Below are 16,318 nucleotides of genomic sequence, written 5' to 3'. Positions count from 1 at the left end.
AAAGACTCTCCTGCACCTCCTGCCTGGACCTGTCTTGGTACTTTCCTGACCACTTCTTATAATAGTCATCACTAGATTAAGAAATGAGGGGGCAGAGGGCAGGAGACCATCTAAGGAAAAAGCAACCATACTTGTAAGATTTTCAGAGCTGTGGAACAGTACAGCTATTGATATTGTGAGAGAGCTGGAGAAGGTTTATCCTACTTGACCTATTTTACAGCTCTCCCCTGAGTCAATTCTGAGCTGAGCTAAAAAGGCTGGCAGCTCCATATGAATTTATGTCTAAATGGAGGAAGTTTCCATGTGATCATTAGCACCTGGTCATTGGACTTCATCATGCTGTAGTTTCTGTGCTGGCTGCTGTACACGAGTTCCAATATCTCATTAAACTGTTTATATGGGGAAAGACTGGCAGAACACCAACACTGCTTGGAAAACCGTTGTTTACTCAATGAAGTAATGAAGGATTACAGTAGCTAGTGCTTAGGGACAGGGAATCTTCTGAGATGGACAGAGATGACGGGGGTTTGAAAATGGCTACTAAAAGGAAAGGCAGGAAGGAAAATGAATGAAAATTTAAAAATATTACTTGGAAAATGAGGAAGAGGAGAGTCTTTACAAAGAAAAAGAGAACTTCTAGAGGAAAAGAGCAAAAAGAAAGGGTAAAACTTGAATTTAGCAATAATTTTTTTAAAAAGATGGGTGTGGCTCGAGAAAAGAGTAAAAAGAAAAAAGAAGCAAAGGACTGAGCAGTAATTGGAGTCTCTCCCAGCTAGAGAAACAATCTGGTAGGTGGGTTTGAGATCCAGACAGCCGGATATGATACATGCATTCAGCACTGAAATGAGAGCCACACAGAGAAAGACTCTTGATCTTCAGACAGGAGACTTCAGGGCAATACTTTTGATAGCTAACCCACCTCTTTCCCACCACCGGAAGATGTATAAAAATCATGAAAGAAGCTATCAGAAGCTTCACAAATCACTAAAAGGCCTCGAGAGTCAAAAGATTAAAATAAATGTTCCAACAACTGTAGAATGGCCTGAAAAATTAGAGAGAGGAAAGCATGTCAGAAGTGCTTATGAGTTTTGTGCAAAGCAATGGCACAGGAGAGCGCTAACTTGCATTGTCATTCTTACCTCTAGCTCAGTGAGAACACTATAACTTACTTAAATTATTCCCTGTTAAACAAGCCTGGAAAGTCATCCCATGATAATACCTTATAATTCCATTTTTGGATAAATCTGACTGCAAAAGGATTTGCCAAGAAGGAAAGTGAGGTGATTATAATGTGACTATTAGTGGCGGATGTTAAATTTCAATTTCATCCTGAGAGATTAGCTTATTGGGAAAATTGATTTCTCTCTGGTTTGCTCTTTGTTGCTGATGTATTCGGAAGATTATGTGCCTTTAGCAGCCAAAGCCGATTGCATAAGGGGTGTGTGCATCAACTGTACAAAGACACTCAGTCACGAAGCAAAATTACTTTTACACAAACTAGTCTGAGACTAGCTCATACAGTATTGATGATGATTCTTAATGAGTAAGCTCCAATTCCCTGACACTACCTTAACACTATTCTCATTTACTCTATCCTACCGTGCCTGGATGGATATAGGAGCTTTCACTCTTAACAGTAAATACCCAAGTTCCTGTAGGTTTGTCTCAGGCTTTTACTATTTGAAAATAGTTTGCAGATTTTCTTTATACAGTGAAACCTTTGTTATTTAGCACTTTGTTAACCGGCATTACCCCCAGCCACAAAACTGTTTCATCTTCAGGCGCACAGGCCTGGTTTGATTTACCATGATTAGGTTAACAATGTTTTATTTAAGAAGTACTAATCATCTTTAACTCAAAATAGAAATGTGAGACCAACTGCCTCACATTACAAAACTACCAATATTAAAAACGAGTTTTACTATTATTGTCCATTGGTTTTTCCTAGGTTGATGGGACCCACAGATAACTGGAATTTTTAGATAACCAGAACTCCCTACTCCCCAAGCATACCAGACAACATAGGTTTTACTGTACATACAGGGCCCAAGTCATTTCTGAAAAAAAGGAATTTAGGCATCTTTGATGATTATGCCTATAAAGTAAATACTAATTTGTAAAATATTCAAACTCTACAAACTAGAATTTTGATTATCTGAATGCAAGAGAAAACTCATTTCAGATAACTACAGTAAAACTCCGGTGGTCCGGCATCCAGTGGTCCGGTACGCCTGATGGTCCGGCACCAACTGCAACCTGGAAGTGCTCCGGCAGCTGCTTCAAGTTGTTAGAGTAATTGATTAACTGCGGCTGGATCTACAGCCGACACGCAGTTAATGTAGCTTTCCTCTCTACTGCCAGGAGGAGGGGGAGTAGGGGTTGGTGGGAGAGGGGGAGGGGGAAGAGGAGGGGACGAGGGTGTGCCAAAGCAGCCACATTCAGGACGTTCTGGTCAGTTACAGTCACTCCGGCTGGATCCACAGCCGACACGCAGTTAATGTAACTTTCCTCTCTACTGCCGGGAGGGGGGGGGGGGGGGGGGGCAGAGGTCCCTCTCCCACCGACCCCTACCTTCCTCTGCCCCCCTCCTCCTGGCATTAGAGAGGAAAGTTACATTAACTGCGTGTTGGCTGTGCATCCAGCCGGAGTGACTGTAACTGACCAGAACGTCCTGAATGTGGCTGCTTTGGCACACCCTCGCCCCCTTCTCCTCCTCCCCCTCTCCCACCGACCCTTACCTTCCCCTGCCCCCCCTCCTCCCAGCAGTAGAGAGGAAAGTTACATTAACTGCGTGTAGGCTGTGGATCCAGCCGGAGTGACTGTAACTGACCAGAATGTCCTGAATGCAGCTGCCTGCCTGTCACCGCCTCTCTTCTTCCACCGCTCGCAGGCTCTGCCTCCCTGCAGCAGGAGGGAGGGTTTGGCACATCCCCGCTCCCTCCCCCGCTTCCCCTCTGATAAGACCCGCCCCTGCCAGAGTGGCATTTCTGATAATCCGGCACCACCTGGGTCTCAAGGGTGTCGGATTATCGGAAGTCTACTGTACATTGAAAATTCCCGCAATTATCAGACATCAAGTTACATGACCTTGTTTCAGATAATAATTTTGGATAATTGAGGTTAGACACATCAAGGCTAGATTAAGATTTAAGGCACAGTTTCACAATAGGACTATTTGGATAGCAACTATATAAAATGGTCCCTAATACATCTTCTTCTGATGCTAACCACGGACTCTAAACTGAACATATATTGCGTCTTTGCCCTTCTTATCTCTACCCTATGTAATCAAACTAAATTAGGATTACAAACATTATAATTCTAACATTCCAACCCTTTTAACCACTGTTTTCCTCCTAAGGATGTCAATCATATGTAAATACTTATTGGATAATCAACACACCAGTTGACTAGTCACTTCCCCCCACCTTGCTTCCTCTTTCTGAAAGAGGCAGCAAAGGAGTTGTGGGGAGGATGCCGTCCTTCAAAGCAACAGTGACATGTGAAGCAGGGCCAACTGGGGATTCCCCAGCTGACTCTGGGCTCCATATGGTGCTGCTGCTATGAAATGCTGCGGGGAGCTCAGGGCCAGTGTGGGACTGCTTGAGTCCCCCACTGGTCCCGTGCTCCCTGCAACGCTTTCGTCTTTGAAGTGTAGCAACAGCCCTGGGGTTGTTCTTTTTGAAGTGTAGCAACAGCCCTGAGGTTGTTCTTTTGCACATGGCCTCTTGTGTTCTTTTGCACATGGATTAGTGGTTAAAAATTTCACTTGGATTCAGGATACTTCCACTTACTTACCATGTGCCTTGGGCAAGTCAATTAGAGAAGGTCAAGATATTTCATTAGGTGCAAACTTACCATGTGTAATGTAAGACATGCTGGGAGCAGTGTCTGCACACTGGCGTTGATGTGGCTCGATGTCCTTGTGTGAAGTCTGTGGTGGGGGCACTGAAGAAGATGCAGAGGAAGAGGGCTTGGGTTTGGACTGAAGGTCATTCAGTTTTAGAAGGTTTTCTGAAGTCACAGTGTCTGGATTCACTGGCGTGGGATGCAATGTTGTTGGAGTTGCTGGGAAGAAGCTCTCTTTATTGTCCTTTATGTGCTTTGGGGTGGTTGGTGTTTCCCCTATGGACTACATTAAAAAAAGGAAATACGGTGAGAAAAACGTGTGCTGCTGAGTTCATATATGTAATCTTATTGAACGGAAACTGCAAGTATTGTGGTCACTTACATAACACACAAAAATAATTTCACATATACATTAACCATAACAATAAAATCTTCCCTCAGAGGAGTATGTATCTTTCACACTTTTCAGTTCATTTACTAAACCACCACCTGGAGAAGTTACTAGTATTCACATTTATAGTGCTCTAAAATAAGCTGCTTTGTATAGGAAGTTATTTATAACATAATATACTCAGCTGAATTTTGTTATTTACAAGATGAAATTTAGGAAGGTTCCAAACTCCAATGACTAGAAAGAAGCTCTTTCAATTAAAAATAGTTGTTGGCAAACTCTGGGCTTAATCTAACAGATTTGGGAAGAGCTGAGCTTCAAATCCCCAAACAAAGAAAATACTGTGTGTAAGTCTATGAAAGTGAGCATAAGAAATGGAGTAGACTAGAAAGTAGAAGGCATTTATATTTGTAAGAAAAAAATGTACTTATTATAAGATCAGTGATTATCACCCGTTACAAAAGAGAAAATAGTGCTGATGTCCAGGTTGAAATGACTGATCTCAAAGCTCTTTTGCACCTTTGGACCTTTACTTGAAGATAAAACATTAATACTAACAGCTATGCTCTCATCCAAGGGCACAGCTAAGAATACGATACATTGCTACTAGTTACATATTCAAGAGGTGGAACAGTGATTTAAATTCACCAAAGAAGGAAAAGACAGCTCAAACAATATAAAAACTCTCCTATTTTTTGTACTAACAGATAACCACTAAAGTGAAAGGAGAAAGGAGATTAATTTCCAGTTCATGCAGTAGAGCCTGTGCTTTTGGAACAAGAATATCAGAATTCTATCTCCGCTGTCCATGTTCTAAGAGACCGAGGTGTCCTAAATGGCCACAGGTTTGTTACAATAGCGTGAGGAGCAGAGGTTGAACTCGACTGACAAATTCCAGAGTGAATTTGGACCAGAGAATCAGCAATATCTGATACATTAAAAATTCAACATCGTAGAGGACTCCTGGACTTAAACGTATACGTATTACAGTGTGTGTATTTAACCGGTCTCAGTATTTTAATGGATATGATGAAACTCTCATTGCCAATTAATAAAAAAAGATATATTTACATTATACTTGTTATAATGGATCAGATAAGGTCTATCGTGTCTCAAGGAATGTCCAGTTTCTGACAGTTTAGAGGATGTAAAAACCTCTAATGCATCTAATTAATGTATGCAACGTTCTATAGAGAGGACAAATTTCCTGCATACATAATGTCGTAAATTCTGAAACTTGAATAGATAACTGAAGATGCTACTCATAGACAAAGCTACCCAAATATTAAAAATAATCCAGCCACACTCTTAGTAATGAATAAGCCTTATCTTTACACAGGTAAAAAACAACAAATGGTCTGGTAGCACTTTATAGACTAACAAGGTAGATGGCATCATGAGCTTTCATGGGCACAGCCCACTTCTTCAGATACCATCTACATGTTTTGTTAGTCGCTAAAGTGCTACTAACCATTTGTTGTTTTTTTCTGTAACAGACTAACTTGGTTACTCCTTGAAGCTCCTTTACATAGGCAGTGAACACAGAAAGAGGAGAACGGAGAAGTGACAGATAGGGACTAAATTAGTAAATCGACTGACTGTAGGAGACAAGTAGTTTATATTACTGGTGGGAAATGAGTGCATGAATAGAAAGATCAGAGAGAAGGAAAAGTTAAGGTCTGGGGACCCACAAGGGATAAAGGAGAAAACAGATGTGAAGCAAGGAGAAAAAGAAAAAGAAAGGTACGTGAAAGGCGAGTCACGGCCAAGTTCCCCTCTTGGCCTTGCAGCTCCCTAATAAGCCTTGGGAAGGGGCTCAGGGCTGCTACGCACATGACTGGGGGAGAGGCTTGTCACCAAGGTATGGGGAGCCACCAGGCCCTGCACCCCTATCTGCAGTCAGAGGAGACTCTCAGCCGGCAGGTAAATGAGAAGGTTTATTAGTTATCAGGGACACAGCATCAAACAGACTTGTCAACTCAGGAACCAGAAGCAGTTGGTACAATCCATTTTGGGGACAGATGCACCCCAAGCCAGCCTAGCTTAACTTACACTCGCCACACTTCTCCCAGCCCTGGAGCTAAGCCCCTCCTCTGGCCTTTGTGCTGCTTGCCCCAGTAAAAGGTGTCACCTGGTTACACCCCCTCCCAGGCTAAAGATACAGAAAGCATCAGTCACTGTGTACGTGAGGAAGGCTGTCATACTGAAATGTCCATCACCTCTAGGTACTGGTGAAGTGCTCAGAGAAACTGAGGCACACACATGGCGTTACTGCAGGACAGTAGAAATCACATGCAGTATAACAAGGGGAATAAAATCCCCATGATGCTCGCTTTGTCACCAGGCCTCTTTCCCCTGGCTGCAGCATCAGGGCCAGATTAAGAAAGGGGCTTTAGAGGCTGCAGCCCAGAGCCATGGAGTGAGGGAGCCCCTTTAGCCCACGACTTGGGTGACAGCCCGTAAAGACCTTGTGTTCTGGACCAGCCATTCCTGGAGAGGGGGCTCCACGTGCTGCCATTCTTTCTCCCCTGGCTGGTGTCATGTCCCCGCTGAGTACCAGGAAGCGTTGTCCCTACAACTCCCACTGGCCAATGGGAGTTGCAGGAGGCAGTGCCTGCAGGTAAGCATGGGGCAGCATAGAGCCACTTGTTCTTCCCACCAAGTGGGAGTTGTTCAAGATAAGCATCCTGCACCCCAAACTCCTGCCTCGAGCCTCCTCCTCTACACTAGCTCCCTCCTAGACCCCACACCCAACTACAAGCTCCCTCTTGCACCCTAACTCCTGCCCAGATCCCCCACCCTAATCTCCTGTCTTCAGTCCCCTCCCACTTGCCAAACGCCTCATCCCCAGCCCTACCCCAAAGCCCACATCCCCAGCCAGAGCCCTCATCCACACAACCCTGAGCCCCCTCCCACACTCCAAACCTCTTGGCAGATGGAAGTGTGTGTATGGTGGAGACAGAAATTTGACTGCCATAATACATGCATGCATTTGTACATACAAAGCCAATAAATATCTGGTAAATCTGAACTCAACAAACACTGAAAAGCACTATTATTGACAGTGGGGTTGGGCTTTGTTTTTAAATTCCTGCGAGAGCTCTTCCTTGGTGATAAAGAGCTGTAATGTGGTCACCAACCAGGAGATCAGGACCTTCTGGTAGACCCTGGAGCTTCAGCTACGTGATCCTGACAGGTTCAGCCAGGAAGCTATCAAGTACAGGCACTTCAGCTGCCCCTCCCTCCACTGCTGTGTTTCTTCTGCCCTATGCCTTGGACCTGCTTCCTGGGGCCTCCTGTGTATGGTGGAGGAGACTGAGGAGGGGGATGCTGAGATGTTAGAGTGTCCCCTTTCCTCCACCCCTTGCCCCACTGCCACAGAATGAGCAGGGTGGGGCCTCAGAAAGGGTGGGGCAAGAACAGGGCTTCAGCCTCATGGAAGGAGGTGAGGCAAAGGTGTTTGGGTTTGAGGTGGAACCTGGATTCACTTAAATCACAGAGCATTAATTATAACATTTCTGGGATGATTTAAAATATTTAGCCTCGAGGATCAAAGATATCTGCAACATGCTCTGGTACAAAGATAAGATCCAGACTTTGACTGTAGGGAAAAGCAAACTGTGGCTTCCCATAAATATTTTTTAACTGTGAAAATTGGTAGTATGAAGGATACAGCATTTTTACTTCACTTCTGAGTTCCCAGCTCAAATTTTACCCTATGTGAAATGACTTCAGCATGGTCTTGGTCTTCCTGTTAGATGGTACCTTCACCCATTCATATTCTGGAAAAATACCAACCAGAACATGAAGTCTCAACAGCTGGAGTGATACCAACCAGAACATGGAATGCTGGAGTGATAATAGCAGCCATGCTGCACTATGTTACCCCTTCTAGTTCTCCTAAAATTCTATTTGAAAACTACCTGGTCATAGTATCTTTTCTACATTTCTGCATACTGATATTTGAAACAAGACCTCTGTTGAAACTTTCTTCAAAGTATCGTTAGAACTAACAGTAATGCCATAATATGGTATTCCATGTCTTTGAAGAACTGTATTTCAACTTCAGCATGGCCTCCTGATTTGGGTTTAGTGTATGGGTGTTGGTGGTCTGGCATATAAAAGGAGCTATGACTAGATGATCAAGTTTTCCCTTGTGACATTAAACTCTATGATATTCAAAACAGAATTATCCGATCAAGAGAGGTAAGATGGTAGGGTGAAAAATATTAATAAATGAAAAAAAGGAATAGTGGATTTTTCTTCCCTTCTTGCTCATTTAACAATTGTTTTCAGCTGCGGGCTGAGAGAGGCAAGCTTCTAATTACACTGAGAGTGCACCTCCAGTATAAAGTGAGAGGGGGATGCCATGGTAACTGGTGAATACAACAGTGAACAGAATGGTCCACCTTTCAGTAGAAATGAGATCTAAAAGTGCTCGTCTTTTTGTTCCCCTTTTCCCACCTTCTTCCACTTTTTTTGCTTTCTTTCTGCAGCATTAATAAAACCTACAGACTTTCAGCTCCATAAGCAGTCTCTGACATCTTGATGTGCAGAACGAAAAGAAAATGAGATGAAAATTAGCAGCAAGTGGGTGGAACAAAGAGGGGGAGAAAAACCACATGAAGCAGAACAAGACATGCTTATTTTCTAATTATTTAATGTTTCACTTAAAGCCCTTTCCCAGACAGAGATGGGGGAGATAAGAGCTTTTACAGATCAACAAGGTAAAAATGTGTGAAAGAAAAAAAAAATCTAGACCTCCAAGCCAGATCAAACAATATCCTCTTATCAGTTTCGTCCCTGAAGAAAAAATGTTTACAATCGTTCTAAATTGTCATCTTCCAAGATAGGAAGAACCCCCCCCGCCAACTGTAAATCCATTGACACTGAAATTTGAGAGACTGATTTCATTTTGAGACTGTCTTACAAAGCACTAGTTAAATGTTATATTGCAGAGAGATGGCTTTCCCACACGGAGTCCCCTTCAAAATCATTTTTTAATTTGTCATCATATAAAGATATAAAGAATGTTGATTTCCAGGATTTGAGAGTAACATTTTGGATTAAGAAAACACAAACATCTCTCGTACTTCCATTGTGAAACAGGCTGAAACATAGAAAAGTGTCTTTGCAGTTACTTTTTTCTTGAGAGGACATTCCTTTATATTATGGAACAGCCCCAAATTTAAACCAAAACAATGCTAAAGACAATAAGATGCCTTCTTTGCATTCTTTTTATTAAAATGTACTTATTTTGATTTCATTGGCAGGTTCCCTCAAAGCGTATTTTTAAAACAAGCCGATATTAAAAGTTGCTAAAAGGTTTCGACTGCCAAATTTAAAAGAGGAAAGGAAGAAAAGCTATAAACGGGGAGTGTCAAATACGTTATTTTGACAGGGTGTACAAAGCTGGGGGTAAAGAGGTTTTTAGATGAGGTGGTAACAGGAGAATAGGGTTTTTTGTAAATGGAGTGGGTAGGGATGGCTGGGAATTTCTCTCTCACTCTTCAGGAATGGGGATTTCAAAGCAGGGACTCAATTTGGCCAGAGAGTAGATAACACAAAGAAATAATCTTGTAATGTTAGAATAGCCTCCCTCATTGTCTTCTTGTGACTTTTAAAATGATCGTATGTGTAATACCCACCCAAGAACGATCTTGGAGTCATTGTGGATAGTTCTTTGAAAACATCTCAATGTGTGGCAGCAGTCAAAAAAGCTAACAAAATGTTAGGAACCATTAGAAAAATGACAGATAATAAAACAGAAAATATCATAATGCCACTATATAAATCCATAGAATGTCCACAACTTCAAAACTGCGTGCCATTTGGTTGCTATTTTTTTTAAAAAGGTATATTAAGAATTGGAGAAGATACAGAGAAAAGCAACAAAAATGATTTAAGGGTATGGAAGAACTTCCATATGAGGGCAGATTAAAAAGACTGGAACTTTTCAGCTTGGAAAAGCAATGAGTAAGGGGTGTATGTCATGGGACAAGCACCCTGTCCCCTTCAGGGGTTGGGCATCAGAACTTAAGAAACCCCTCAAAGGGTGCCCAGCCCCATGTGCATATCAGGTTCAATGACCCAGAGCCAATAACTACGCCCCTTCTCCGTGAGACAGTCAGACCTAGAGACCAAAGTCAATAACACTGTGTTTTTGCGGCCATAGTCACCAAGTCAGTAACAATGCCCCTTCATGCACAGCAGTGTGGCCTAGCAACCAGAGTCAATAGCAATACTCCCCTCTCTCAGGGCAGTTAGGCGGCCAGAGTTCACAATGACAATTCCTTTTCATGCAGGGTAGTGTGGTCTAGCAGTCAGAGTCAATAGCAACAGCTATAGCTCCCCATGTGGGGTTGATGGGGTGGGAAAGGAGGACCCAGGCCCACTCTCTCCTTCAGGTCCCAGACCAGGACCCATCAGCAGTGAAGTGGTCCAGCTCCAGCTCAGCAGGGAATCCCACCGAAACACACCGAACTCTAAGGGTAACTCCCTCACCCTGGGCTACATCCTACCATGCTTGCTGTTGCAGCCTTCCTCAACACTTTCCTCCAGACTGGAGGCTTCTCCAGCCATTTCCCATTGAGTGGCCTCCTTATCTGGGTCTGTAAGCAACGCTTCTCAGGAGTGCCGACAGCACCTCCTTCCCCCATGGTAGTCAGCCCAGACTGAGTGATTCCCAAAACCTTTATAACTGGCTTTCAGCTGCAGCATGCGCAGCAGGGTTGTGGGGCTGGGGCCTTTTCAGCCAGGTAACTGGGCCTAATCTTTGCAATGCGATTGTGCAGTTGGTACACCCCATTTTATAGAGACCTATAAGATCATAAATGGCATGGAGAAAGTGAATAAGGGAGTGTTATTTAGTCAGTTAAATAATACAAGAGTTGGGGTCGCCTAATAAAATTAATAGTCAAATTTAAAACAAATCAAAGGGAGCACTTCTTTATACAACTTACAGTCACCTTGTGGAACTCACTGAAGGGGTGCATTGTGAAGGTCAATACAAAAAATAATTAGAGAAATTAATGGAGGATAATCCCTACTGCTGACTGCCAGAAACTGGAAGTGGATGACAGAGGATAGATAACTCCACGACTGTCTCTTCTGTTCATTCCCTTTCAAGCACCTGGCAATCTTGTAAGATAACAGAATCCTGGGCTAGACTGACCATTGAGCTGACTCAGGAAGACTGTTTTTATGTTATGTTCTTATGCAGTAGGCAATGGGAAAAGCTGCTATAATGACTGTATTAGTAGTTCTGCTCACATGTATGATTCCATGCTTTCAAGAATTACAATATAATAGAGACACAGTTTACCTGCATACTGGAAATATATATTCTGGACACACTCAATTTACATGGTATTTTTCAGATATACAAAATTCTATGTTTGTTTGCAGTAGATGTTTGCAATATTTTATACACTTTTAACTTACATATCATTTCTCTGAGCTATTCTGAAGTGATAGGTAATATAGAATATATCCAGCAACTGCACATCACTAAGAAAGCTCTATTTATTCCTTACATGCCACTTGGCTTACCACAATTTCAATTATGATTCAAGAGGCAAATTGAAATTTTTGAAAATGTAGAGTTGTAACACTTATCAGACACTATAAGCTTCACAAGTTTCTGTTCCTGTGTTAAATAAAAGTGCTGTTTGTAAGGTATAGTTGGAAAGATTAAAAATTGCTTATAATTCTCAAAGTAGCAAAATGCTTTCAAAACTTCAAACATCTCTGAGACTAAGATTACAACCACATTGGAAGAAGCATAAAGATAAACAAAATGTCTTTCCAAACTGCTGTGTAACTGTGGACCAAATTAATTTCTGGTAAAACTCCAATGATTTCAAAGAGAATATAGCAAAGTGATTAATAATTATTCCACTGATAACAGACATAACCAGTGACTGATTGAAAGGTATATATGGAGAAGGAGAAAGTTTTGTTTGTAGAATTCCAAACCCTCCAGCATATGAAAGAAAAATGTTGTTAATATTTTAGCTAACATTACATAAGCTACAGTCTGTTATTGCCACAGTATCAGTCAGAGTGATTTCATCAATTTTCTAGAATTATCCCTGGACAAGACTCCCTAGTAACTTAGTTCACCAGATGATACTGCGTTCAGGTAATCATTTTGAAAATTGTGTATTTCCATTTCTGAGACAAGGGCAGTAGTATCTTATTCCTTTTGCTCTTTCAACAATAGTCAAAATTTATATTTTTAACAGCTAGGAGGATAGATTACAAGGCTTAAAGGGACAACTGTGAACATTTTGCTTGATCTCCTGCATGACATGGACTATAGATTTCTTTTGAAGTAGAGAACATTGTTAAAAATATAACCTTTATTTCAAATTTGTCAGTAATGTTAAAATTGACATTATTTTTTACATCCTGAAATTGCCTAGCTTCAACTTCTAGCACTGGATCTTGTTATCCCTTTCCCTGCTAGATTAAAGAGCCCATTATCAAATATTTGTTCACCATGTAGGTACTTACAAACTGATCAAGTCACCTTTAATTTTCTCTGGTTAAGCTGAACAGAGTAGGCTCTTTGTGCCTATCACTAAAGACATGTTTTTCTATACTTTAATCATTCTTGTAACTCTTCTCTGTACTCTCTCCAATTTATCAACATACTTCTTGAATTGTAGACACCAGAACTGAACAGTAGACACAACCATGCTTCGTACGGAGGTCAAATAAACTCTTTACTGTTTCTTGAGAAACCCCTGTCAATTCATTCAAGGATCACATTAGCCTTTTCAGCTGCAACATCACACTCAGAAAAGCCTGGAAAATTTGAAGTATATACAGATCAGATACACAGGGATTTTTTTCCATCTTGCTCTAGTTTTTCTTGGCTTTTTTGCCTTCAAAAATTATCTGGGTCAAGCAATGGAAACAATTATCCTTCATAATGGAATTCAGTTTTGAATCCCTTAGACTCAGAAGAAAACCAGAAGCCATGAGACAAAAACTCTCCTTATATAAAAAAATATAGCTAATACCTTTATTATAAGTTAAACCCTTTATTAATGTATTTTTCTCTGAGCCAAGAAAGAGTCACCATCCTACCATAATCAAGGAAGCCCCGGTTAAGTGATTCAACAAGGCCTCTCAAAGTTTATAAATGAGCTTGGAATACAATTTTGGTCTCTAATCTCAAGTTGTGTATTTTAATCAAAAGGTCATCTTTTGCCCCTTTATGACCTTACCATATTGTGAAGAAGGATGAACTAGACCCAAGAGAAAAATCTTTAATCACAGTAATATTCATAACTGGAGAAAAGTGGTTCAGGGTTTTGTTTAAAGCTAGTTATTCTTTTTTCATCAAAATATCTTTTAGGATTTATTTTTTGGAGGCTTTATTTTCTATCATCTTAAGATATTCAAATTCTTCAGTCTGTATTCTTTAGTAATGCTGGTTACATAAAAATAATCATAGAAGAGAAACAATAAATACTGAGAATGATTAAATAACTAGAAGATAATAGAACTGTGATCAAGTATCAATGGCTAATGAAGAACAAACAATGCCAGACAAACCTGTGTATGTAATTCAGTAAAAAAAAGATCAGTGTACGAAGAAAATGCAGTATGTCTAATATAATCAGACTTTAAAAACACATTTAATACACATGTCGAGAAATCCTACTCACAAGATGAATTCAAAAAGTTTTTTTTATAGAATGAAGTCTGCCTGAAAGACCATAAACTGAGTAATGTAGAAATTAGGTAAAGTGACACAGGAAATCAGTGTTAAGTTTGGTTTAACATTTCTGTGAAACATCCAAGAATGGAAGTAAACAGCGTATTTATGAAATTCACAGACGTTGGTAACTTGGAAGGTATTGTGAGGCAAAAAATAATTAACAGAGACCTAAAGACATTAGATGTGGGCAGGAAATGCAACTTGGAAAAATACAAAGAATATTTCTGGGGAGAAAAAAAATATGAAACAATTAAGGAGAAGGAAAAAGCTGGAAAACAAAACAACAAAAGGACATATAGAATGGAATACTAAATGAGATAATGTATGAGATATTAAGTAGGTGTTTGCAATCTAACATAATAGCAAAAAAGGCCACTGATTATACCATCTCATAGAACTGGAAGGGACCTTGAGATGTTATTGAGTCAAGTCCAGCCCCCTGCCCTCATAGCAGGACCAAGTACCATCCCTGACAGATTTGCCCCAGATCCCTAAATAGCTCCCTTGAGGATTGAACTAGCAACCCTGGGTTTAGCAGGCCAATGCTCAAACCACTGAACTATCTATCCCTGCCCCCCCATGAATTCTATATATCCTATTTGTATTACAGCAGGGCTGAGAGATTCCAACTACAACTTAGGCTGTGGTGTTTTAAACACTGTACAACAAAACATATCAAGTGAGTTGCTTCCATATTACAATAGAAACAGACAAAACTGACAAAAAGGAGGAGGAGGAAAACAGATACAGAAAGTGAAATATTTTGCTCAATGTGAAAAGTGTGGGCCAGAGCTATGACTAGAATCCCCTCTCCCAAGTGCTAGTTCAATACCCCCACACACTAGGTCATGTTGCTCCTCTCATTCAGAGGGATCAAGTTTTAGAGCAAAGAGAAAGTATTTCCCTTCTCTGGTCTTAAGTCAGCAAAGTTAACAGTATGTTAGCAATACTGGGAAGATAACGGAGCAAGTAATTAAGGAATTTATCTGCAAACATCTAGAAGAAAATAATTTGAGAGGTAACAGTTCGTATGGATCTGTAAAGAACAAATCATGTCAAACCAATCTGATAGCTTTCCTTAATAGGATAACAGTCTTCTGGACAAGGGAGAGAGTACAGTAAAACTCCGATGGTCCGGCATCTGACAGTCCGGCACCATCAGGAACCCGGAAGTGCTCCGGGTAGCTGACCATTGGAGCTGCTCTGCCCCCAGCTTCCCCGATTCAGCCGCTGCTAAAACTGACCAGTGCTGAATCCGGGAAGCAGGGGCAGAACAGCTGGAGTGCTACCGGGTAGGTCCAGTCCACAGCTGTCCCAGATTCAGCCGCTGCTGAAATTGACCAGCGGCTGACTCCAGGAAGCCCGAGACAGAGCTGCTCTGCCCCAGCTTCCAGGAGTCAGCCGCTGATCAGTTTCAGCAGCAGCTGACTTGGGTACACCTGAGACAGAGCAGCTGGGGTGCTGCTGGGTTGGTCCCCGCAGCGCCGAGGTTTGGCGCTACCAGAGCAACCCAGCAGCGCCCCAGCTGCTCTGTCCCAGGCTTCCCGATTCAGCCGCTGCTGAAACTGACCAGGGCTGACTCCAGGAAGCCCAGGGCACAGCAGCTCTGCCTCTGGCTTTCTGGAGTCAGCCGCTGATCAGTTTCTGCAGCGGCTGACTTGGGGACACCTGGAGCAGAGAAGCTGGGGTGCTGCCGGGTTGGTCCAGTAGCGCCGAGGAGCGGCGCTGCGGGACCAACCCATCAGCACCCCAGCTGCTCTGCCCCAGTCGTCCCCAAGAGCAGCTGGGGTGCTGGGTTGGTCTCGTGGCGCCAAGGGTCAGCGCTACCGGACCAACCCGGCAGCACTCCAGCTGCTCTGCTGCAGGCATCCCTGATTCAGCCGCTGCTGAAACTGACCAGCAGCGGCTAAATCAGGGACTCCTGGGGCAGAGCCGGACTATCAGAAGGGAGGGCTATGAGGGGGTCTGGGGTAGCATCCCAGGAGTTTTTCAGGATTCGGGAGATATCCCAGAAAAACTCTTCTGCATCCAGGGATGCGTTTGTTCTTCCACTTCTTTTAGTGGAATAGCAAACATGATCTTTTGGTCACCCCTATATTCCTTTTTCCACGAGGAATAAGGGGGCTTCCAAAAGAAGGGTTTTTTCTGACATTTGGTCCAGTCTAGACAGGCCAAATTTTGGAAAAAACCCTTCCTACAGAAGAATTGGGGAAAAAAGCAGCAGTATTTTAAGGTTTGGGATAGCAAGTGATGGAGAAGAGGAGAATAGAGAGGGCGGGGCTTCAAGGAAGGGGCAGGACCTTGGAGGAAGGACGGGGCAGTAGATCGTGGCTTGTTCTATTATT

General features: G+C 42.2%; 1 protein-coding gene across 4 annotated transcripts in view; it reads right to left on the bottom strand.

Annotated features, from left to right (window-relative positions):
* Positions 1-16,318, bottom strand: part of CABIN1 (calcineurin binding protein 1) — a 257,094-nt gene that overhangs the window by 20,217 nt on the left and 220,559 nt on the right. For all 4 annotated transcript variants that reach the window (XM_075897952.1, XM_075897954.1, XM_075897953.1 and 1 more), the window contains exon 34: positions 3,859-4,132. In XM_075897952.1, coding sequence (XP_075754067.1) covers positions 3,859-4,132 — 274 coding nt within the window. The remainder of the gene's footprint in view (positions 1-3,858; positions 4,133-16,318) is intronic.

The sequence above is a fragment of the Pelodiscus sinensis genome, chromosome 15, assembly GCF_049634645.1.
Source record: "Pelodiscus sinensis isolate JC-2024 chromosome 15, ASM4963464v1, whole genome shotgun sequence".
Classification (NCBI taxonomy): domain Eukaryota; kingdom Metazoa; phylum Chordata; order Testudines; family Trionychidae; genus Pelodiscus; species Pelodiscus sinensis.
This window is presented reverse-complemented; position numbering and strand designations above follow the sequence as displayed.